Raw genomic sequence first — 22,054 nt, 5'->3', positions numbered from 1 at the left:
AGGAAAAGGAGACAGAGACCTGGAGGGGGGGTAGCAGTGAGATTAGTAGGTGAGCAGTCTCTAGTAAAGATGAGGTCAAGCATATTGCCTGCCTTGTGAGTTGGAGAGGACTGGGAAAGTGTACGGTGAAAAGAGATGAGTGGAAAGGGAGAGTTGAAAAGAAATGAATCGAAGGCAGATGTCGGGAGGTTGAAGTTGCCAAGTACGAAGAGCAGTGAGCCATCGTAAGAAAATGAGCTTATCAAGATGTCAAGCTCATTGAGGAACCCTCCAAGGGCACCTGGTGGGCGATAGATGACAATAATGTTACACTTGCGTGGACAAGTTACAGTGACAGCATGGAATATAAAATAAGGAGATGGACAGGTGAGATAAGGAGAAAAGAGGAAATTTCCACAATTTCCACAATGAGTAAACCAGTACCACCACCACAACGACAAGATGCTTTTGGACTATGAAAGATAACTAAGTCAGATGAAGAGAGAGCAGCTGGAGTAGCAGTGTTCTCTGGGGTGATCCATGTCTCCGTCAAGGCCAAAAAGTAAAGGGACTAAAGGGCAGCATAGGCTGAGATGAACTCGGCGTTCTTGACCGCAGATCTGCAGTTCCAAACGCTGCCAGAGACCAGGAATTCCACATGGGTTGAGCATGCAGGGTACACTAAATTAGAAGGGTTGCTGCCAAGGTGTGGGGAGCATCTATAAAGCCTTCAGTAAGAAGAGCAAACAGGTGTAGACAACACACAGAGTTGCCAAAGCTACAAAAAGAGCAAAAATTAGATCATCTGAAAATAACTAGGTAAGAAACTCAAGTGGTGTGGAGCCTTACTCTCTTTTCTTCCTCAAACAACTCCTCAAACAACTCGGCAGAACTGTCTTAGTTTTGCGACAAAACTGCCACTGACACGACCACCGCTTGCTTACACAGCTGCCACTGAGTAACCAGGGGAGACTGAAGTACTAACACTAACTGCTGATTGCCTAGGAGAGGTGAAACCAATCTCCCTCCAATACAGCCACTTACTGCCAAAAACAAGTAACAAATTGCCCTGTCCCTTAATCCTGGTTGATGTGTCAACAAGTATCTGCAAATGATGAGCAAATGATGAGCAGTCAGCAGTTCACACACCAAGTAGGCCACTAATTCTTTGAGAGGGTAGTGGCACCTGCTTTGTGTGTCATAGGAGGTTATTCTGTAAATCTGACCACTAGGTGGCACACCATCATTGTATTGCAGTAAAACTATACTGAATGGGACATAACGTTCATGTAATAAACATATCAAACCAACACCATGTGTTATAAATCCTTTATTGAGAGACATAAATTACAAAAATAATATAATATATAGCCCTATTATGAGGTGGGTCAAACTGTTGTTATGTGATGCTTGTCATTTAATCTGAACCAGTGAGCGAGCCATGAAAGGAGATTTTAGCAATTAAGTTAGTGTCATCAAACATTAAGTGAAAAAACACGGTAATTCACTTCACTGAGTACTCCTCAAGAATAAAAAAAAATGTGGGGTCACCGTAACCTTGCTCGTCATGGTATCCATGCATGAGGCTGAATTTCCCTGATTGGTGGACTGGGGTGTGAGGTTAGCATGGTTGGTTGTTAATATTGGTCAGCAGTTTGTGATGTGGGGCCTTATATGGGGCAGTGAAAGCCCCAGGAGCCATTGTCCCACGCCCATCCTCATCAACCTGGCCCATCAAGATGTAAGGCATTCCTGAGAAAGTGATTGATCAAAAATGCATTTATTAGGCAATCTGGCAATACTGTCTATGATGACCCAACAGTCTATGCTGATAAGTCAGCAGTGTGTGTGCATCTGTGCATGCATGTGTGTGTACATGTATGTGTTACGTAATGCTGTACATGCCAGTCAGATTGTCTGGGAAGAAAAATAGGTTACCTTTGCGGATGATAGGGCACTTCTGGCAGGCTGACACCAGTTTGACAGACATGTTCTCTCCAGCCTGGGTGATGGTCAGCTGGCCAGCTTTGTAGGCCTTGATGAGAGACACACTGATATAGACACTGCCCTGAGGACCAGGGGTCAGCGCTGTCACCTTACCCGTGATCACTGAGAGAGAGAGAGAGAGAGAGAGAGAGTTAGTTTAGTTGCCTGAGCAATGCTGTGAATTTGTTATGACCTTAAATCGCTTGATTAATTTGGCTATCCAATGATGCTAGCCTTCTAGTGGAACTCACCAAATTCACTGGCACAGAAACTGCTCTTGATGTTTCCATCCCTCTTACATGCCTTTGCACACAGTGGGTTCAGGGGAACTAGAAAATACAAACATTGTTTACACACATAGCCACACAAACACACAGACATGTGTATACATAAACTCAGGTCTTGCTACACCAGTTCTTCAGCTTCTCTTACCTGGCTTCTTGATGTCTGGTTTAGTAACTCTGACCCTGTCTGGGCCTGGCTTGTTTGGTGGGCGGGTCCTGACTGGTTTGATTGGTTTGGGCTTGGCATTGGGCTCCTGGGGCTGTGGGGTTGGGGGGGCCTGGTGTCTGGTTGTAGTGGGTGGTTGGGTGGTAGTGGTGGTGATGACTGTTCTCTCAGGCAGGATGGGTTTAACAACAGTCTTCCTGGGGACTGACTCTTTACGCGGTCCTGATCCTGTGTTGTCTACTGTGGGGGTTCTGGATCCGCGGGGGACGCTGGTGTAACTGGCCAGGAAGCCATCAGAGGTCACGCTGAGGTCAGACACAAATTGTACTAGGAGCACGTTCCCATTGGTCACAATGGTTCTGTGGGCGGAGAGTAATACAGAGGGAGGATTGGAAGAGAGTAGAGTGACAAGAACAAACAGATATACAACATATGATCATAGATGTAGACCACTAACAAGCATAATCATAAACACAGGAAGTCAGGCAAACACACATAGAGTTGTGTACCACTCACTGGGGGCTGACGTCTCCACAGTATTTTCCAATGCGTCGAGAGTCATCTTTTTCTCCACCGTTGAAGAAGGCCACGTAATCAAAGCGGCAGTAACTGTCTGACTCCACATCAAACTTATCAAACTTTACTTCAATCACCTAGCCCACACACAGAAATAAACAGAATGACAAATACAACAACGTTACACACTAGGAACGTAATTTGAAACTCCAATACATTTATGCATATTGGTTCTGTGGTCGGCGTAACATAATGACAGCATCATTAGCAGAAGTCCATTAAGAATAAAGAGCATGGATAGCTGAACATGATGACTAATAACCTGATCCCGCTCTACTGTGATGAGCCAGGAGCAACTGATGCCTGCTGGGTAATTCTTCTCTGGCCAGTTAGGTGTTTTAACTTCACCCTGGGCTTTTGTCATCTTTCCTCCACAGAATTGGGGCTCTGAAATGATTGATACACAGATCAATAAATAATCAGGTGACTAAAATATTTGACAGTGGGTATAAGCCTATGTTACAGTATGTGAGCTAATAGACATAGGAAATCGCAAAGATGTTGTTCCTTAGAAAAAAACAGAAAGTGAGAGCCCAAGTTATACTGTAAAGCTCACCATCCACATGTGGTTTTCCTCCATTGAAGTAAGCCAGGAAGCCCCTCCCTCCGGTCTCAGAGTCAGACACCATCTCCAGCATTATGGTGTTGGTGGTGGAGATGAGAGAACCAGGCCTGAACGTCCCACAGAACCTGCCCAGCTTCTGCACCATGTTGGAGTGGCCATTGTACACATCCAGGTAGTCATAGCGACACATGGGGTCAGCCTCCAGGTCAAAGATGCGGAAAGAGAGCATGACCACATTGCCCTCTGGGACCTGAAGTTTAGAGAGAGGGCAGAACAGGCTTTAGGTCAATATGTAGGTTAAATTCAGAGTAATGGTGAAGTGGTATGTAGTGCAGGGCCAGTGACTCACTGTAATGCGCCAGGTACATTTGCTGTTGGGTTTGTAGTAGTTTGGAAATCCTTCACTGCCCACAAAGCCTGAGTCTGCAACCATGTCTCCCCCACAGTGGAACACAGGCCTGAGAGAGAGTAGGGTGGGAAAAAAGTGATGTATTATCATGTACTGTACTTTATAAACGTTGGCTTAGGCTTACCACATCACTATCACTTTGGGAAACTCGCACATGTGCACATGCACGCACGCACGCACGCACGCACACACACACACACACACACACACACACACACACACACACACACACACACACACACACACACACACACACACACACACACACACACACACACACACACACACACACACACACACACACACACACACACACACACACTCAACAGATCATCTCTCTAAATCCCTCAGGCACCCAACAATAATGCCTCCCCTTGGCACACTGGTGTCAGTTTCAGGAGAATGGGAAGAGAGAGGGGATGTAGACAGGATGTAGACAGGATGGAGACAGGATGGAGACAGGATGTAGACAGGATGGACACAGGATGTAGACAGGATGGAGACAGGATGTAGACAGGATGGAGACAGGATGTAGACAGGATGGAGAAAGGATGTAGACAGGATGGAGACAGGATGGAGACTGGGCCAAGTTAGTGGAGGTTAAGGTGTTCTTGACTAGAGCTTCATCAATGAGACCTCCCCCTAAAGAATTCTCCCCTATGTTTGTCCCAGTTTCTAACACAACCACCCAGTCTCCCCCTCACCCCATGCACTTCCACGTCTGCTCAAATAATTCATCCAAGCTCCTTTTCCAACGGAAAAATACCAAACCTGGACTAATACCAGAATACTTTCATTGATAAATATATAATTGTTTGCCAGTGGCCTCACAGACAGTCATGGGGACAGACACATTGGAGACTGTCTGTACAGGATACAGAGGTGCACAAAAGTAACTCATACCTAGTGTGGAGCATCAAAACAGATAGTAGAGACATACTCAAGAAGAACAAATAAAACCCACAGACTTAGTCGTTACCATTATCACAACCGGAGGACAAAATAACTTTTCTAGGACTCCAGCCAACACTCAAGGCTTGACCTCAGACACATTGAGAAAGCGCCCAGTCTGTCACATTACAGGAGCTCAGACTTACAGAACCCCAGCAGCCAGAGGCAAGCTGATGAAAGCTAAGATGTCCAGCCAGAGTCAAGCCATCCTGATCCAACCCCACACAGACACATACAGACAGACATACAGACCTCAAAGCACTAACATCTGGGGCAGCTCAACCACATCAACACCATGGACCATTCACAACGCCAACAACAACACTGCCATACCCCTAAGCTAACATACAAATGCAGGAAGCTCCGATAGGAGGTTCAGAGCACACTGCGTGAAATCTGAACATGGCACACTCAAAACCATACACGCTCTGTATATGGTTGTTTTATATTGTGAACCATAGAAATTATGTAAACAAGTACATCCTTGTGGATTTTGCCACAGACGAATACACTGTGCATTCACCCAAATGGAGCTATCCACACTGTAAAGCCTCTTGCAAACATACATTGCACACACTCCAATAAGCGCAATACACTCATATTCCCTACCTGGTGTAGTTAGTCTCTGGTTGCCTCTGGCTCTGGCTCTGGCCCTGTGCCCATCCTAAACATAGAGCCAGGAGCACAGGGAGACCCCAGATACAATGCTCACACTTCATGATGCCGAGAGCAGACACAGTAAGAGGGTAAACCAGAAGAGAGAGATGGGAGCAAGAGAGGGGAGAGCTGGAAGACAGGGGGAGGGAGCCACTGGAGAGGCATAAAGAGGGAGTGAGAGAGAGAGTGAGAAGGAGAGAGATGCTGAGAGGTTAGGAGCTAGAAGGAGACATGACGGGGGAGACGTCGCGAGGGGGAGGGGAGTGTTTAATTAGAACCAGATGCTGTCTCAATGTTAACATTGGCCTCCATGCAACAGAAGGGGTAAATGGAAAAGAGAGAACGAGAGACTAACGTCCCACAATGGCTGCACAAAGGTTTGTGCAATAGACTAATTCAAGGCCATAAATAACTGAAACAGCTTATTACCGTTGCACACAGAGAATGCTAAATTATAGCTTTTATCTTGGTTGTTGCCAGGTTAATTACGGCATCGGTCTCAGTAGATCACAGAGTCTGCTGGATCATTATGATGCCTGGTTCCTGGCTGCACAGGTGGCGGTAGAGCCTGGGGTACCAGGTGGCCAGGACCATTACAAAGAAGGTCACTTCTCTTTAAATTCCAGTGCGACTTTTTGACCACTAGCTTGACTGATGCATTTAGATGAATGGTTCTTTATCAAATTTATGACACTTTTGATATTCATGAACAGCATAGGCTATTAGAAAGGCTTTAGCCAAGCAACTTTCCAAAGTTAGATGAACATAAAGGTACACCCAGTATCTGAAGCCCCGTATTTATTTTTGACCATATTTCCCCAGCCCCCTAGAGCTCCTTTAGCTCCACAGACAGACAGACAGACAGACAGACAGACAGACAGACAGACAGACACACAGCCTCCCAGTCAGAGTGTCTTCATCAGCCCCCACAATGCAACGAGATAGGGAACAACACCCCAGAGAGGCCTGGGGGAGTGTTCACATGATGTGGATCTGTAAAGCCGACCCTTTCGCCCGCAACGCTGGGCTGGGGCCTTTAGAGGGGGTGCCGTTTCATACAGACCATAAAAACAGCCTCTTTCAGACGGACAGAGCAGTAAAACCATGACCAAAGAACATAGGAGGTGGTATATGTTTATATATTCACATCCCCTAGTCATAATTACAGGTGGTCTCTCACTTTAACATGGATTCATGAATTACTGACTGATTGATATAAGCAAGAGCCTATGGGACTGCTTGAACTGCTTGAAATGTTGTTATGGTTGTGTTATGATCATTTTATGATACACCCCCCTATCAACAATGCTATGGCACGGCTGCTCATTAGCTTGCCTTGAACTCCCCAGTCAGTGTCTGCTGCCTGCTGTGTGTTAAGCTACATCTCTGATAAGAGGCTGAGACAGCAGGAATGTGGTGACGTGCAGAGTGAGTCTGCTGGGGGGCGGATGGCGTCTGTGTGTGAGGACTGCTGCTGCTAGAGCGGGGGAGCATGAGTGACCGTAACACCTGGCTGGAGTCCAAGGGGTGTAGGCCTCTGATTCTGCCACGACTCCAGAACAGTCCATCACGAGACAAACATTCCTCCTGCAGGAGAGACAGCAAGGCAAAATGGGTAGTATGGGACTGTGGTAGGGGATGGAGGGAGGGGTGGATAGTTGGAAGATTCCAGGAGAAATTAACTAAGCCGATGGAGAAAATGGGGAGGGAAAATGAGATAGTTTAAATGCCGCTGCAAACCGAGGATACTCAGCAGTGCAAGTATTTATGATGGAAATTGAGTCATATTTATTTCTTCCTGCTTGAGACGGATATCCCCCCTGCACACTCATATACACTACCGGTCAAAAGTTTTAGACACCTACTCATTCAAGGGTTTTTCTTTTTTTAAACTATTTTCTAAATTGTACAATAATAGTGAAGACATAAAAACTATGAAATAACACATATGGAATCATGTAGTAAACAAAAAAGTGTTTAACAAATCCAAAAATATTTTATATTTGAGGTTCTTCAAATAGCCCCCCTTGCCTTGATGACAGCTTTGCACACTCTTGGCATTCTCTAAACCAGCTTCACCTGGAATGCTTTTCCAACAGCCTGGAAGGAGTTCCCACATATGCTGAGCACTTGTTGGCTGCTTTTCCTTCACTCTGCGGTCCAACTCATTCCAAACCATCTCAATTGGGTTGAGGTCTGGTGATTGTGGAGGCCAGGTCATCTGAGGCAGCACTCCATCACTGTACTTCTTGGTAAAATAGCTCTTACACAGCCTGGAGGTGTATTGGGTCATTATCCTGTTGAAAAACAAATTATAGTTTCACTAAGCCCAAACCAGATGGGATGGCGTATCGCTGCAGTGCGCTGTGGTAGCCATGCTGGTTAAGTGTGCCTTGAATTCTAAATAAATCACAGAAAGTGTCACAAGAAAAGCACCCCACACCATATAACACCTCCTTCTCCATGCTTCACGGTGGGAAATACACACCCGGAGATCATCCGTTCAGCCACATCTCACGAAGACACGGTGGTTGGAATCAACACTCAAAATTTTGGTCTCCAGACCAAAGGACAAATTTCCACCGGTCTAATGTCCATTGCTCGTGTTTCTTTGCCCAAGCAAGTCTCTTCTTATTATTGGTGTCCTTTAGTAGTGGTCTTTGCAGCAATTCGACCATGAAGGCATAATTCACAGTCTCCTCTGAATAGTTGACATTTATTTGGGCTGCAATTTTTGAGGCTGGTAACTCTAATGAACTTATTCTCTGCAGCAGAGGTAGCTCTGGGTCTTCCATTCCTGTGACAGTCCTCATGAGAGCCAGTTTCATCATAGCGCTTGATGGTTTTTGCGACTGCACTTGAAGAAATGTTCAAAGATCTTGACATTTTCCGTGTTGATGTCTTAGAGTAATGATGGACTGTCGTTTCTCTTTGCTTATTTGACCTGTTCTTGCCATAATATGGACTTGGTCTTTTATCCAATATGGCTATCTTCTGTACACCCCCCTACCTTAAAACAACACAACTGATTGGCTCAAATGTATTAAAAAGTAAAGAAATTCCACAAATGAACTTTTAAGAAGGCACACCTGTTAATTGAAATGCATTCCAGGTGACTATGGTTGAGAGACAGGTTGAGAGAATGCTAAGGCAAAGGGTGGCTACTTTGAAGAATCTCAAACATAAAATATATTTTGATTTGTTTAACACTTTTTTGGTTACTACATGATTCCATATGTGTTATTTCATAGTTTTGATGTCTTCACTATTATTCTACAATGTAGAACATAGTACAAATAAAGAAAAACCCTTGAAAGGGTAGGTGTTCTAAAACATTTGACTGGCAGTGGACATGCATGCACACTGTCTGGAGTTGCAAAATATCTCTGGAACTAATTGGAGAGGAAATTGTTTTCAAGAAGAGATGTCTCAAACCCGAAAAACAGTGGGAGGTGTGAAATGGAGTGTGACAATAGCAACTGCTGTTCCCGGACGAATCATAAAACATCTCTTTTCTCATTGTGGTTTCACTCCAAAGGATTCGCTCCTGCTTAAAAAAGATCTGTGTCCACCACATGCACATGCACAGACAGAATATAAACTGCCTCACAAACGTGTGCTCTTGCAATAAAAATATATATATTTTTTAAATAAACCATGAATAAAACCTACTGAGTAATGGATGAGTCAGGTTATTCAGAGAAATGTCCAAGGCACAGAGAAACAGTAAAGAGACACTGAAGTAGAGACAGTGTGGCCATAATTATGAGAATAAGGATGAACAGTATGAATATAAACAGTCAAGTAAACCCTGTGACCTGCCAACAGGCCACGTCTTTTGGGAAGTATTGTGTTCGGATTTGGATCGTATATCCTCTACCTTGGCAACAATGAGGGAGGTATGAACTTGAGACTCAGAAGTTTTTTCCCCAAAATGGTTATGTAACACAGTATATCCGGTGTTTGTTTCCATCCAACTCAGGTCTCATGGGGAAATCCATACTCTATATCAGATAATAGCAAATCAAGCAACTATGAAAATAAAAGGCTTAATGTGGTTTTAAAGAGAGAGGTTAGCATGAGTGCATTCTAGAATGCAGGTCTTGTTTTCTAAGAGAACTCTGCTCTCAGGCTAACAACAAAATAGTAATTTGAGTCTCTGTTCAGCAGCCCACAGGTGGACAGTCTACCATCTGTTGAAAGTACAGTTGACTTGCACAATGCCCTAACCATTTGGCCATGACTCTGTCCGTGGGTGGAAGTGAGAGTGCCAGTGTAAGATAAGTCCCTCTGCCTCCTCCCCCATGGTCATTGTCCAGCAGTGCTCAGTCACTTCCTGCACACGGAAAAGACAGTGGAATGTTCAAGATACACTTTGAACAGCGTTTTGCAAATCCAGGAAGGGAGAATGCAGACTTAGATTTAAGAGTCGAGGTCTTGTGGCTGTTTGTTACTACCAGCTGAGACCCACACTGGGCTAATCTGACCTAAGACCCAAGCAGATATTTAATCTGCTCTAAGTCACGCTGCCTGTTGCACTTAACCTGTGGATTTGGAGAGGGGAAGATTTCAGGAATTGTTTTGACCAATGCCAATTCCCTACTTTGAATATTACTTAGAACTGGAGCATTTAGGGATTGAGATATATACTATATATACAAAAGTATGTTGACACCCCTTCAAATTAGTGGATTCGGCTATTTCAGCCACACCCATTTCTGACAGGTGTATAAAATTTTAGCACACAGCCATGCAATCTCCATAGACAAACATTCACAGTAGAATGGCCTTACTGAAGAGCTCAGTGACTTTCAACGTGGCACCGTCATAGGATGCCACCTTTCCAACAAGTCGTTAAATGTCTGCCCTGCAAGAGCTGCCCCTGTCAACTGTAAGTGCTGATATTGAGAAGTGGAACGTCTGGGAGCAACAATGGCTCAGCCGCGAATTGGTAAGCCACACAAGCTCACAGAACGGGACCGCCAAGTGTTGGAGCGCATAGCGCGTAAAGCTCACCTGTCCTCGGTTGCAACACTCACTACCGAGTTCCAAACTGCTTCTGGAAGCAACGTCATTGGGAGCTTCATGAAATGGGTTTCCATGGCCGAGCAGCCGCACACAAGCCTAAGATCACCATGTGCAATGCCAAGCGTCTGCTGGACGCGTTCTCCGAAGTGATGTATTACGCTACACCATCTGGCAGTCTGACAAATTAATCTTGGTTTGGCAGATGGCAGGAAAACACTACCTTCCCCGATGCATAGTGCCAACTGTAAAGTTTGGTGGAGGAGGAATAATGGTCTGAGGTTGTTTTTAATGGTTCGAGCTAGGCCCCTTAGTTCCAGTGAAGGGAAATAACGCTACAGCATACAATGACATTCTAGACGATTCTGGCTGGTCCAGACCGGCCCAAATATGAACAAAACATAGTCATCTATGTTCACATTTGGTCTGGACTGGACCAAAAACCAATGTCCGTGGGTGTGGAAATCAAGGCCGGTCCAGACTGACCCAAAAAAAGAATTCCAAAAGGCGTTGGTGTTGGTCCCTGCTTACTGAGGGGTAGCCTACAGTGTTCCCTGAAATTGAATTTTATGAATGCCCATCTACAAAAAACACAAAAACACACAAAAAGACACCTGGACAGGACAAAAAAAAACACATCCGAAAGACGTCGGTTCGTGCTTACTGGGGTGTAAACCATGTCAGCCAGCAATAACATTTTTTAAATAAAAATGTTGTCGTTTTGAAACTACACTAAAAGTGCAGGAACTGCACTCGACTGTGGTATTTTGGATGCAGTATTTGCAGCATATTGTAGTAATACTGAACTCTAAGTGCAGTCTTTTTTTGTTAGGGTATGAAGGCCCATCCATATGGTAGGTCCACCATTTGTGAAAACAGGCCGTTGCATTGGCTTTATTAGTCCTGATTCCTGCGACAATTTCTCGTTTTAAGCTCTGAATATCAGCTACCCAACTTTTTAGGACTTATCTTGTGCCTTATTTGCTGTGTTTCCACAGCTGGAAATGCAGAAGCATTTTCTTTTTCGCTATGATCAGCTTATCAAACATTTTACGGACACAAACTTGAAACCACTGATCATGAGAATGGGGTGAAACTCCTGGAGAACAGTTGTGATTGCCCGTTCCGTATTGTCCATTTTACATTGACCTGTTTTCAGGATATGTTGTTTGTTAACGTTAATGTTTTATTTAGGTGCCATTTAGGTGTAAAAAGTGTCCGTCTCAATACATTGGCATTCATTTTATCTCCAGCCTGTAGGCTACAGAAAATGCCACATACTCTTTCTACCATATCCTGTATCAACAGCACCCTGGAAAGGCATGCTGGGAATGGACAAACAAAATATTTATTTTCCTTTGTCAAATTTGGCACTGCATTTTACAGGGCCGTATCAACGCTCACTCAAAAAAAACATATTCCACTGGTTGAGAGAAATTGTCATTGTTTTTGGGCAGAATTTATGTGAGGTTTTATTTGTTGTTGTTGGAGGTGCGTCTTGGCCAGTTTAGCTCAGAAAATGCCGCCCTCGCCAATCTTCCGCCACCTAATCTGGCCTAATGAGCGGGCCGGCAGTGCTGGCAATTTAAAATGACTTCAATATGTTAGAATACCTAGCTAATCTACCGTAGCCAATTTCAGAAATGTAATGTTGTATCACCAGTCAGGCTGGACCTGGAGCCTTCAACCAACTGTCCCCACAACCTCTGGTGGCAGAGAAGGTCAAGGAATAATACTTGACTAGATGATTTTAGCTACACTGATGTCCTTTGCATACCTGAAAGAATATAAACTACACACCACAAATTCTTCAAGACGGACAAAAGAAAACAGAACCAAATTACATTTCACTTTTTAATATGAATTACATACCAAAATCCCCCCAAAGAGTTGTAATAAGTGACTAATCCTTTTATTTACAGTAATGAAAAAGGAAATAAGGGGCAGACTAACTATTGGTAGAACATATTGGCCTTGACCAACTGCATGATCAAGGCCTTCTCCTCCCCATCATCAACAAAACTGGCTCCATCTGTTGGTAACATGGGAATGCCCATCTCTGCTTCCTGACAAATCTGAAATACTATTTGTACTAACAAAACAGGGTATTTCTTTTAACATGGTCTTTATGTATTTCTCTGGAGATTTAAAAAAAATAGGATGTTTTCCCAATAATGGCTAAAACTTTACATATTTTTACAACGATTGTGTTAAATTAACCATTCAGAACATTACATGACAAAACAGCCCACAGAAAACTGTAGTATGTCAGCTCCTGGTCGGTGGTATACTGTAATATACACATGGTACAATACCAGAAATGACTTAGAAAATACTTGAAATAAGTATTCTACCAAATATATTTTTCTAAATTAATTTGCGATTTAATGGTTCACAATAGATTTGACGTCATTTTCCAATATGGACATTGGACAAATAAGTTATATTGCGTTGATACACACAATAACTTGTAAAACTATCAAAGTGTCACTATAAGGGGAGAAAAATCCCAAAGCAGTGAATTACAAATGGAACATGTCTTCAGTCCTCCTTAGACAGGGAACCAAACATGCCAATTAAATATTTACTAAGGGCTTCTCTTTCCATTTTTACACTTAAAATACATTGAATATTTACACCTTAGATTCCATATACGTTGAGCTACATTCTCCATGTCTTTAAACAGGATCAGGTATTCTTTGACTCCTTATCCATGTTCTCTTCTTTGTTCAAACACAACACATTAACAGTGACCTTGGCTCCCGGTTGTCCCAATGCATTGCGTTTTAGAGTCATTGGCCATATAGAACTCCTTGGTTGCCGTTTACAGCCAGAGTCAACTTTCTCTGTTCCGGATGATGACGTCACCTCCAACTCTTTCACTCTGGTGTCCTTACCGTCTCGTTCCTGCTCCCCTTGCCGCTCACCCCCCTTAGTCTCTGTCTGGGGTGCTTGTGGTGGTGGGATGGAGGTGTCATATGTGTCTGTTGCCATGGTAATGGGGGTCTCTTCCTGTAGCTGGAGGACCCTGGTCAGATCCGTGCCCTGCAGCTCCACATTAAAGGGCTGGGGGGCGGAGGAAGTGGGAGGAGAACCGCACCCTGTACAAGTCTAAACACAAGCAGAGGGACAAGAGTTGAATAAACCTGTTCTTCACAAGTATTTTATTTATTTATTAATCTCCACTGTCATCTATACTGATTCCTGTGAATCTTTCCGGTCTGAGAGAGGCGGGGTTGTAGCTACGGTCTCCAGTATGTGTCTGTGTGCTGACTTACAGGGTTGTTGATGGCCTGTGGCAGGCGTCCGGTGCCCATCCAGGGATGGACCTGGATCAGCTCTCTCTTCTGCTCCTCAGTGAAGTGCGGCTGCTGTTTCTGCACCGCCCTCAGTATCATACCATCCTCCCTGAGAACAGTCTCCTTGTCCCTTTAAAAATCACACACACACCGACACTCTTTCACATGTCCATAGATATGCCATAGTCTGTAAAAGGTGGTATTAGTAGCAGAACGGTGAACAGGCATCTCTTTTTCATAGTCTGTATGAATAAATAATATATAAATATACTACTACATCATCATTCATAAATACAATTACAATAGCATTTCATATTAATCATGACTACAATTGCCATGACAACAGTGTAGTGCAGTGACCATAATGAATTCTTACCTGGTGGGCATTTGGTACGTCATCATAACCTTGTCATCTGTGTTGGCCGTAAGGAGCCAGATAGGGTCCTGAAGGACATATTTCATGAGCTGGGCCTCTTCAGCCCCCCCTGGTGCCTGCTTATGGGAATGGTCGTTCTCCGACGAGTCAACGCTGCCAAAGTATTTGCTGGTGTTGCTACTTCCTGTGGTTGAAAAAGGAACATGTTCAGTTCGTATCATGACATATCAGTCACAATATATAAACATCCTTTACCAATCACAGCGCTAACAAGAATAATCTGGGAGGTGTTAAACTCACTTGTGCCACTCCCTGAGGTGCTGCATCCATTAGAGCCAGAGCCTGAGGACCCGGATGCAGAGGCGGCCGAGCCGGTGCCTGAGCAGGCGTCCTCCTGCAACAGTAGGTCTAGCAGGTCACTGGAGGTGGACATTGCGTCCTGGTCATCAGCATTATCCTGGAGGAAGAGAACACAGGAGAGACAGGGGTTAATGACTAGAACTCACTAGACTCAAATGAACCTTTTGGTAATTATATTCTCTAAATGGATTGCTGTTTAAAACTCACGTTATCGTCCTCTCTGTCGTCACCCTTCATGCTTCGCTTAACAGAGCCTTGACCTCCGAACTGTGATACCGAGCCAGGTGGGGGCAATGTCTGCTGCGCCCCTGTCGACATGCCCTCCTGGCGGTTGCCTGGCAACTCCTCCAGCTGTAGCAGGTTGAGGGGGGAGGAGCATCGTGACTGGAAGAGGGGCGAGTCTGTCCCCTCCAGGGGGGCTTGGCACGTGGACTGAGGGGTGCTGGAGCGGGAGTTGCCACGTTGGACAAAGGTGGGATCCATCTCGGGTAAGGCAAAGCTGGGAATCGGAATGGGATTTGGGAAAGGTAATGCTGGGCTGGGATCGTAACAGTGTTGAGGGATCATCGACAAAGTCGGTTTGACCTGTGACGGGTTGAGGTGAGCTAGGGCGGGACTAACACGAGGCATGCCATTCATCTGCGTCATAGCGGGGTTTAACGGAGCCAATCTAGGATTGAGTTGTGGTAGTGGGATAGTCTGTTTGAACAGCGGTAGTGCTTGGTTAAGTTGTGCCATACCAGGGATACCGGGGCAAAGGTTCGGTATGGTTGTGTTATACTGAGGCATGGTGGTATTGAGCGGTGGTCCACCTCCGTTGAGTTGAGGGAACATGTAGTTGGGCAGAACAACCATCATTGGGGGAGCCATCGGCATGGGCATCTGATTGGCATGCATGGGGTACGGTAAGCCTGGCTGGGGGCTGGGGTAGCCCATCTGCATGGCATTGGGGTTCACTCCGGTGTGGGCCAGGACTTGTTGTTGCACGCTGGGGTAGAGTGGGAAGAAGGGCAGGACTCCTGGAAGGTACTGGGCCACGGCAGGAGGGAGACTGGCCTCAGAGGCGGGCCAGGAAGAGGATGAGGTCAGGGGTCCCTGCATCATCAGGGGTTGACCCATGGGGAACGTGAGGCCTTGGGGCCCCTGCCCTTCCCTCCTGAAACTACCGTTCATCCCACGCTGGGAGCCCTCCTGCTGGTGCTTCAGCCTCTTTCCCCCGCGGCCCCTCCTCCGTCCATGACCACCTGCTGGGTAGTCCTTCGAGCTGCACACTCCTGAGACAGAGACACATAGAGAGGGAGAGACACAGAGAGAACACAGGGGTGAGCTGCATGGAAAAACAATGGTCTCTCATTCATATTACCTTTCACAGTCATAATAAAACCGCATATCCACTTGAAGTGTCCGTCTTACCTTTGGGTGTGGTGGTGAGTCCTCTCAGAGGAGGAGGGCCAGGGTCCAGCACGCGGAGCTGTCCCAGGTCTCTGAACCGGCTCAGGAACACCTGTTCCTCCTGCTGGGTGTGGGCAGACAGCACCTCCTTGGTCAGACCCAGGCGGCCTGAGCATCCAGCTGACCTGCGGCCGTCCCTAACGGGCTGGGCAGGGCTGGGTGGTGCCGGGCTGGGCAGGGCCAATGGCCGGGGGTTCACTAACATTGTGATTGCGTTGTTAGTGGCTGGGGCTGGAGAGGTGACGGTGAGAGTGGGGGTGGCTGGTGTCTCCTCCATCATAACTATATCTGCAAGGAATAAGGTTGACAATACATCAGAGATGAGCGAGAAGAGACGGAGGCCAATAAGAGAGGTAAACAAACAGTCGGACAATAAAGGGATGTGACCTACCTGACTCTGGGGGCTTCTTGTCACCTACGTGGACAATGGTGCTGCTGAAGCTGCATTGGGACGTGACAGAGACCACACTCTCAGCCTTGCAGTGCAGCGCCAGAGGGCTCATCTGTGGCCCCCCTTTAGACCCTTCATTACTCTGGGGGCCTTTGAGATCTGTAAGGAAACACACAGTTAAGACACCAAAAATACATACAGAGCATAAAAAAAGGCATCGGAAAAAACATCATTTGAGGTGTTTCAATATGATCTTTATTGTGATTCAATATGATCTTTATTGTGTACCTTTAGCTGTTCCAGGCAACTCCCTCTGCTTGTCATCGTCTGACGTTGATGACGTGGTGCAGGAGGAGGAGCCACATTTCCTCTTCACTGTGTTGGGGACGTTGCAGCTCTCCAGGTAGCGTACGATGCTGTCCAGACAGTTGATCTGCTGGTAGGAGTAGTTGGCTGACGGGTCTTTCCTTGACTGCATTGAGGCCAGGGTTTTAGTTGGCCCCAGAGCTCCAATAGGTCCCAAGTCCTTGTTTAAATTCTCTGGCACCACCAGGGCTCCTGAGAGGAAGAAGAACCGCATTATCTACGCTATACATTTCTAATTGGGACATTTTATAGAACAAAATCCTGAAACAAACTCATTATTTTTTTTATAATTCCAGGTGTTTACCAGTGCTGGCGTGTTTGCGGAGTGCTGGGCGGTTGCGGGACATGGTGAAGACCTGCTGACCATTGGTCTTCACCATGTGGACGTCCTTACACATCTGCTGGAATGTCATCTGCTGCTGTGGAACAGAGATGGGGGAGAATTAGGCCTAGTTACAAACTAGTCAAACATTACAAACTAAAATGACCCCGTTCAAATCTTGTTACCTGATCAAATAGACAACAGAAACATGCTTGAGATTATGATTGTGTTAGTACTCACTGGTCTCTGGATGGTCTTCAGGATGAGCTCCTTGGTGGAGGGGCTGTTGCTGCCTGACGAGGAGCCTGGGCTGGGCCTCTGTGGGTGGGATCCGTGGGAGCTGCAGTAGCCCTGGGAGCCGCCACTGTGGACAGGCTGCACCAGCACGCGGTGGATCTGCTCACTGAGCCTGGGGATCTCTGGAGACATGGCCCGCGCCTCCACCTCCACAGTAGGCGTGAACACATCCTCGTTCAGGGGACTCCTGTAGATGAGGGGAGAAGGACAAGGGAATGGGGTTTAGAACAAGACACAGCTTGATAGCTACACAAATAGGTTACAGAGCAGTTCAAATGTGGCTATTGCAAGGTTGTGAAGGTCATTGACGTAGCAGAGAGGTCAACTACTCACGTTCTGACTTTGTGTCGACCAACGATGAAGGCCACTTTGCGGCTCCAGGGGTTAACGAAGGAGGACCAGCTGGTATCTATGGTGAGATACTCCCCGTTCCGGGCACACATACGAAGGGGCGAGTGTTCAAAGGGCTGGCCCGCTGACTGGAGAACTGAGCGGAGAACCAAATGTGTTAACATTTTCATTGAGTATAAGAACATAATCATTCATCCATTTGCTGGTTTATGAATCCTTACAGAACGTATAAGGCATGACTGTTGGACAGGAGGACTCACTCTTCTTGTGTATGGCCACCATGACAGGCCTGTCATCAGGGTGGAGGTACATGAGGACAGGGGTCCCAACCAGGTCCTGGGGCAGGTAGCCTAGCAACGGCACAGCCCTTTCATCGACTTCCTGAAAGAGACAGCTGGGGGTGTGGCTAGTGGTGAAAATCCTCTTGTCAGCTGGGATACGGGGAGCTTCATATCCTGAGTGCACCTTCTCAGCGATGAGCAGGCAGCAGGGCTGTGGCTGAGACATATCAGAGTCCCGCAGTGTCAGCTGGTAGGGGGTCATACGGAAGGGGTAGTACCGCACCTCCCCCTCGCTGTCCCTCCCACCACTGATACGGCAGAACATGGATTTCTCCTGGGTGCAGTCCACAGGGGAGGTCACTGAGGGAGATAGAGAGAGGGGAGATATTAGCACCACAACAATATTTACATCACATACACAAATGTGATGATCCATGTCCATGTGAATTCAGAGCTGAATTAGAGGTGTGGAAACTTACTGGAGCCAGTACAGGAGGCCCAGGGGGGCAGGCGGCAGGGAGCCGTGCTGCTGTAGAAAGTGCTGACGTCCTGGGGGGCCAGCAGCTCAGAGAAGAGCGCTCCCTGTAGTCGCTCAGGTTTAGTGCGCAGCATGGGAGAGGCCTGGGGAGAGATGTACACCACCTTCCCAGAGAGGAAGGACACTCCAACAGAGAATGTGTCCTGTACAGGAGAAGAAACAGAGGTCAGTACAATGTTCGGTTGGGTTTAAGACCTGTTAGTCTGGTTCTAGTAGACAAAGATTGTTCTCTAGTTCCTACCGTGTTCTGGAGTGTGTATTCAGAGGTGATGTTGTCCAGTTCCTCTGTGGTGAAGGCTGAGAGGTCCAGACTGCAACCGTGGCTCTCCTCCACACTCCACTGGTGGTAATACTCCTGATTCGCTAAAAAACACACACACACACACACACACACACACACACACACACACACATTCAGACAGTATAAATAGCTATTATAGATAGAGAGTAGTCATGCTATTTCATGCTAAAGCCTCACAGTAAACATGCAGCAAAAAGCATGGCTGAAAAGGCAGTATCTTACCTCTGACTTGTTTGACACAGTTGAGAGCGTACTGCAGGGAGGCCAGAGTGCTGGAGCGGCCTTTTGTCCGGTGGTCTGCAGGCATGCGGATCTTCAGCTCCTTCAGGGCCTTGAGCAACTCTCTCTGGGTCTGCAGCCGGGCCGACTGGCCACTGCTGCAGCCGCTGGTGGATGGGTGGTCCTGCTCTGAGCTGCCACTCAGCAGGCTGTAGACCATAGAGCTGTTGGGAGGGGAAGTGCTGTGGGAGTTGGAGCTGACCGGCCAAAATAACATGATGTTACTATCACTGCTGAGCATTCATTACAATAGTATAAGCTGTGTCTACCGGCTACCATCTGTACATGGTTGTGGTGTTTGGCGTATGTATTCTGTTAAACTTTTTACCTTTTGCTCTCGGTTGTCCCCATGGCAGAGTCCTTCCCATTATGGGAGCTGCTGCAGGTTGATGCCTCATGCCCCATGTGACCTTCCACTTCTCTCTCGGCTGAGTCGTTCCCGCTCAAGTGGGCATCGGTGTCATCAGAGTTTGAGGACTTGCCCCCAGACCGAGTCCTCTGTCCATTTCCATTGGAGCTGCCAGTCTGACTCAGTCCAGACTCAGCGGACTGGGAGCCTGCCTCTTGTCCTGCCACCGCATCTTCTGCTAAACTTACTCCACTAGTGTCATTTCCAGAAGTGATGTATGTACTCTCATCACTCATAATAAGCCGTATGAGTGATTGACTATTGCTGTATAACAAAAAGTGTCTGTCAAAACAGAGCTGTGATACCCTGCCACTAGGTGGGGCTACTAAACTTAGATTGAGTCATGGCTTGGAAAAGCAAAAATGAGAGAGAAGATATGGACAAAGTATGGACTGTATCTCATTGAGCTTGAGTTTTTTTGTCAGGTCAAAGCTTATGAACCTGACAGGCCAATTGAAGAGAAGAGGATCGAGCCTTTCTTTGTCCGTTTGCTCTTCTTCATGTGTCCACACTCAGTGCACTAGATGATTTGGCAGGATACCTGCTAGAAGAAATCATTCACAATCATGAGTGGTGAGTCACGTGAGATCATGAGTCAGACATCTGTGTAAACACTAGTACATCTAACTTCACTACAACATAACCAAAAAAAACACATCACTGTAAAGGCAATAGTTAACTCAAATAACATATGTACATAACTAAATTGCTTGAGTTCAAGTCGCCTAAAGTCATGTGTATCCAAGTATGGACAGGCTCAAAGAACTTGATCTCCATATATAGGACATCGAACATAAAAATAAAATCCCTGTCAAGAACCGTAAACTGACAATAACAGGTAACCAAATGCTAGAGAAAGTGACTTTGTAGTCCATTTCCCTATCTGGCATGTCTTGGGGGTTACTGTAACTAACAGGATGACACCGCTGTGGGATTTATTGTTGACGACAGTGAAGGCAACGTGCCTCTACTAGACTAGGGCACATAGCTAGCTAGGTCCCGAATGAGCTCATGGATTTATTCTACCTGACACAAACCTGGTAAAAGATGAGTATCGCTTGTACGAAACACGACCAATAAATATTAAACTGTATCTAGCTAACTAGATTCACACACACACAAAAAAAATCCTTGTTTTACACTCTTGCCATGCCACAACAATGCTTCACTTGCTAATGTCAACGCTGATCATTAAAACAACATAAACATGTAACGTTAGCTAGATTCTGGGGCTCCCGCGTGGCGCAGCAGTCTAAGGCACTGCATCTCAGACCCTGGTTCGATTCCAGTCTGTATCACAACCGGCCGTGACTGGGAGTCCCAATTGGCCCAGCGTCTTTAGGGTTTGTATCCTGGGGCGTCATTGTATATAACAATATACTCTTAACTAACTTGCCTATTAAAATAAATAGATAACTGTAAGCTACTACAACCAAATAGCTAGCTAACGTTAACGAAACCATAGTTAGTTCTTGATCAGAGTTGACATTCTCACCTTATTCCATGAAGAGAAAATACGTTCCGAGGCAAACACTATTGAAACTTATTCCAGAGTGTATTCAGTAGGTTTACAATTATTATTATTTTAATTGCAGAAACCCGAAATGACATCTTCAGCGACCTGGTCCAATGTTAACAGACTGCAAGACAAGTAACACACACACTGAACAAAACCGCACATTGTATTCGCAGTACTGGGAGGGAACACGCAAAAGCACACGTGATGACGCCCCTTGTCTGCTCCCATGTGTGGCATTGATTGGTCCTCAACTGACTCCGACTCTGCTCGAGCCAAATATACCACGCCCAGCGAATGCATTCATTGGTTGAGTAGGGCGGTGTCCTGACTGCACGGGGCTCTTCTATGCTTCTCTATCACGTTGCCCCAGCGGTGTTCTCCCTTCAGAACGTCAGAAACAACATTTACTGGCAACGTGCCACTGCCAATGTTCTGAATTAATGTAATTTCTTTATTCTTTCCTTGCGTGTTTTCCCTAACCACGAAACAGGCATGTTTACGACTTTTCTTTGTATAATTTTGAGGCATGGATAAAATATATATATTTTTAAATGTAACCTTTATTTAACTGGATATGTCTGAATATGGGTATGTCTGACTCAATTCCAGACATATCCAGATAGGCCTACGTACTACAACCCTAAATTACACTAAATAAGTGCACAAATGCTACTGCAGCAGTATGACTAGCCACAAATATCAAAAATTCTACCCTACAGCCATAATTCTACCCTAAAACTGTAATTCAATCAAATAGGCTTACATTGTCAGTCAGTTCCATTCCCTAGAATTGTTTTTTGATTGTAATTGTTCCTAGATCCTTATGATACCTTCATTCTTTACATTGTTTAGATTCCCTTTGGGACATGAAATTGTCCTCTCGTCTAACCTCTCCTGAGCAGTAACATCATCAAC

At 45.9% G+C, this 22,054-nt stretch overlaps 2 protein-coding genes across 5 annotated transcripts; both read right to left on the bottom strand.

The window, feature by feature from the left end:
• Positions 1–1,293: 1,293 nt before the first annotated feature.
• On the bottom strand, positions 1,294–5,764 carry LOC109872908 (procollagen C-endopeptidase enhancer 2-like). Its single transcript, XM_020464336.2, has 9 exons — positions 5,526–5,764; positions 3,906–4,014; positions 3,548–3,806; positions 3,254–3,378; positions 2,932–3,068; positions 2,398–2,774; positions 2,217–2,294; positions 1,918–2,088; positions 1,294–1,731 (listed from the first exon to the last, which is right to left on the bottom strand). Exons 1-9 carry the CDS (start codon positions 5,633–5,635, stop codon positions 1,601–1,603), a joined length of 1,497 nt encoding a protein of 498 aa, XP_020319925.1. The 5' UTR covers positions 5,636–5,764; the 3' UTR covers positions 1,294–1,600.
• A 6,674-nt stretch (positions 5,765–12,438) lies between these two features.
• On the bottom strand, positions 12,439–21,319 carry LOC109872615 (period circadian protein homolog 1). Of its 4 annotated transcripts, none has more exons than XM_020463911.2 (17): positions 21,116–21,318; positions 19,540–20,161; positions 19,155–19,408; positions 18,873–18,994; positions 18,573–18,774; positions 18,073–18,453; positions 17,795–17,948; positions 17,405–17,648; positions 17,147–17,261; positions 16,765–17,034; positions 16,477–16,635; positions 16,047–16,373; positions 14,841–15,907; positions 14,574–14,730; positions 14,274–14,457; positions 13,877–14,027; positions 12,439–13,709 (listed from the first exon to the last, which is right to left on the bottom strand). In XM_020463911.2, the coding sequence occupies exons 2-17, from the start codon at positions 19,854–19,856 to the stop codon at positions 13,287–13,289; spliced, it is 4,527 nt and encodes a 1,508-aa protein (XP_020319500.1). In that variant the 5' UTR covers positions 19,857–20,161; positions 21,116–21,318; the 3' UTR covers positions 12,439–13,286. The 4 variants fall into 4 exon arrangements, with proteins under 4 accessions (XP_020319500.1, XP_020319502.1, XP_031663512.1 ...); XM_020463913.2 differs by having other exon boundaries at positions 12,495–13,709; positions 16,047–16,367; positions 21,116–21,319; XM_031807652.1 differs by having other exon boundaries at positions 12,495–13,709; positions 19,155–19,375; positions 21,116–21,319.
• Between the last annotated feature and the right edge of the window lie 735 nt (positions 21,320–22,054).

Source organism: Oncorhynchus kisutch, linkage group LG28, assembly GCF_002021735.2.
Source record: "Oncorhynchus kisutch isolate 150728-3 linkage group LG28, Okis_V2, whole genome shotgun sequence".
NCBI lineage: Eukaryota > Metazoa > Chordata > Actinopteri > Salmoniformes > Salmonidae > Oncorhynchus > Oncorhynchus kisutch.
This window is presented reverse-complemented; position numbering and strand designations above follow the sequence as displayed.

Bases quoted from the DNA above. Each gene is read 5' to 3' on its own strand.
- LOC109872908 (XM_020464336.2), bottom strand. From the start codon at position 5,635: ATGAAGTGTGAGCATTGTATCTGGGGTCTCCCTGTGCTCCTGGCTCTA. The intron at 3,069-3,253 runs GTTATTAGTCAT...TGTGTGGGCTAG, and splicing joins TCACAGTAGAGCGGGATCAG to GTGATTGAAGTAAAGTTTGA. The intron at 2,089-2,216 runs GTGAGTTCCACT...TCTCTCTCTCAG, and splicing joins TTTCTGTGCCAGTGAATTTG to TGATCACGGGTAAGGTGACA.
- LOC109872615 (XM_020463911.2), bottom strand. From the start codon at position 19,856: ATGAGTGATGAGAGTACATACATCACTTCTGGAAATGACACTAGTGGA. The intron at 19,409-19,539 runs GTAAAAAGTTTA...TTGGCCGGTCAG, and splicing joins GGGACAACCGAGAGCAAAAG to CTCCAACTCCCACAGCACTT. The intron at 17,262-17,404 runs GTGAGTACTAAC...TCTGTTCCACAG, and splicing joins TGAAGACCATCCAGAGACCA to CAGCAGATGACATTCCAGCA.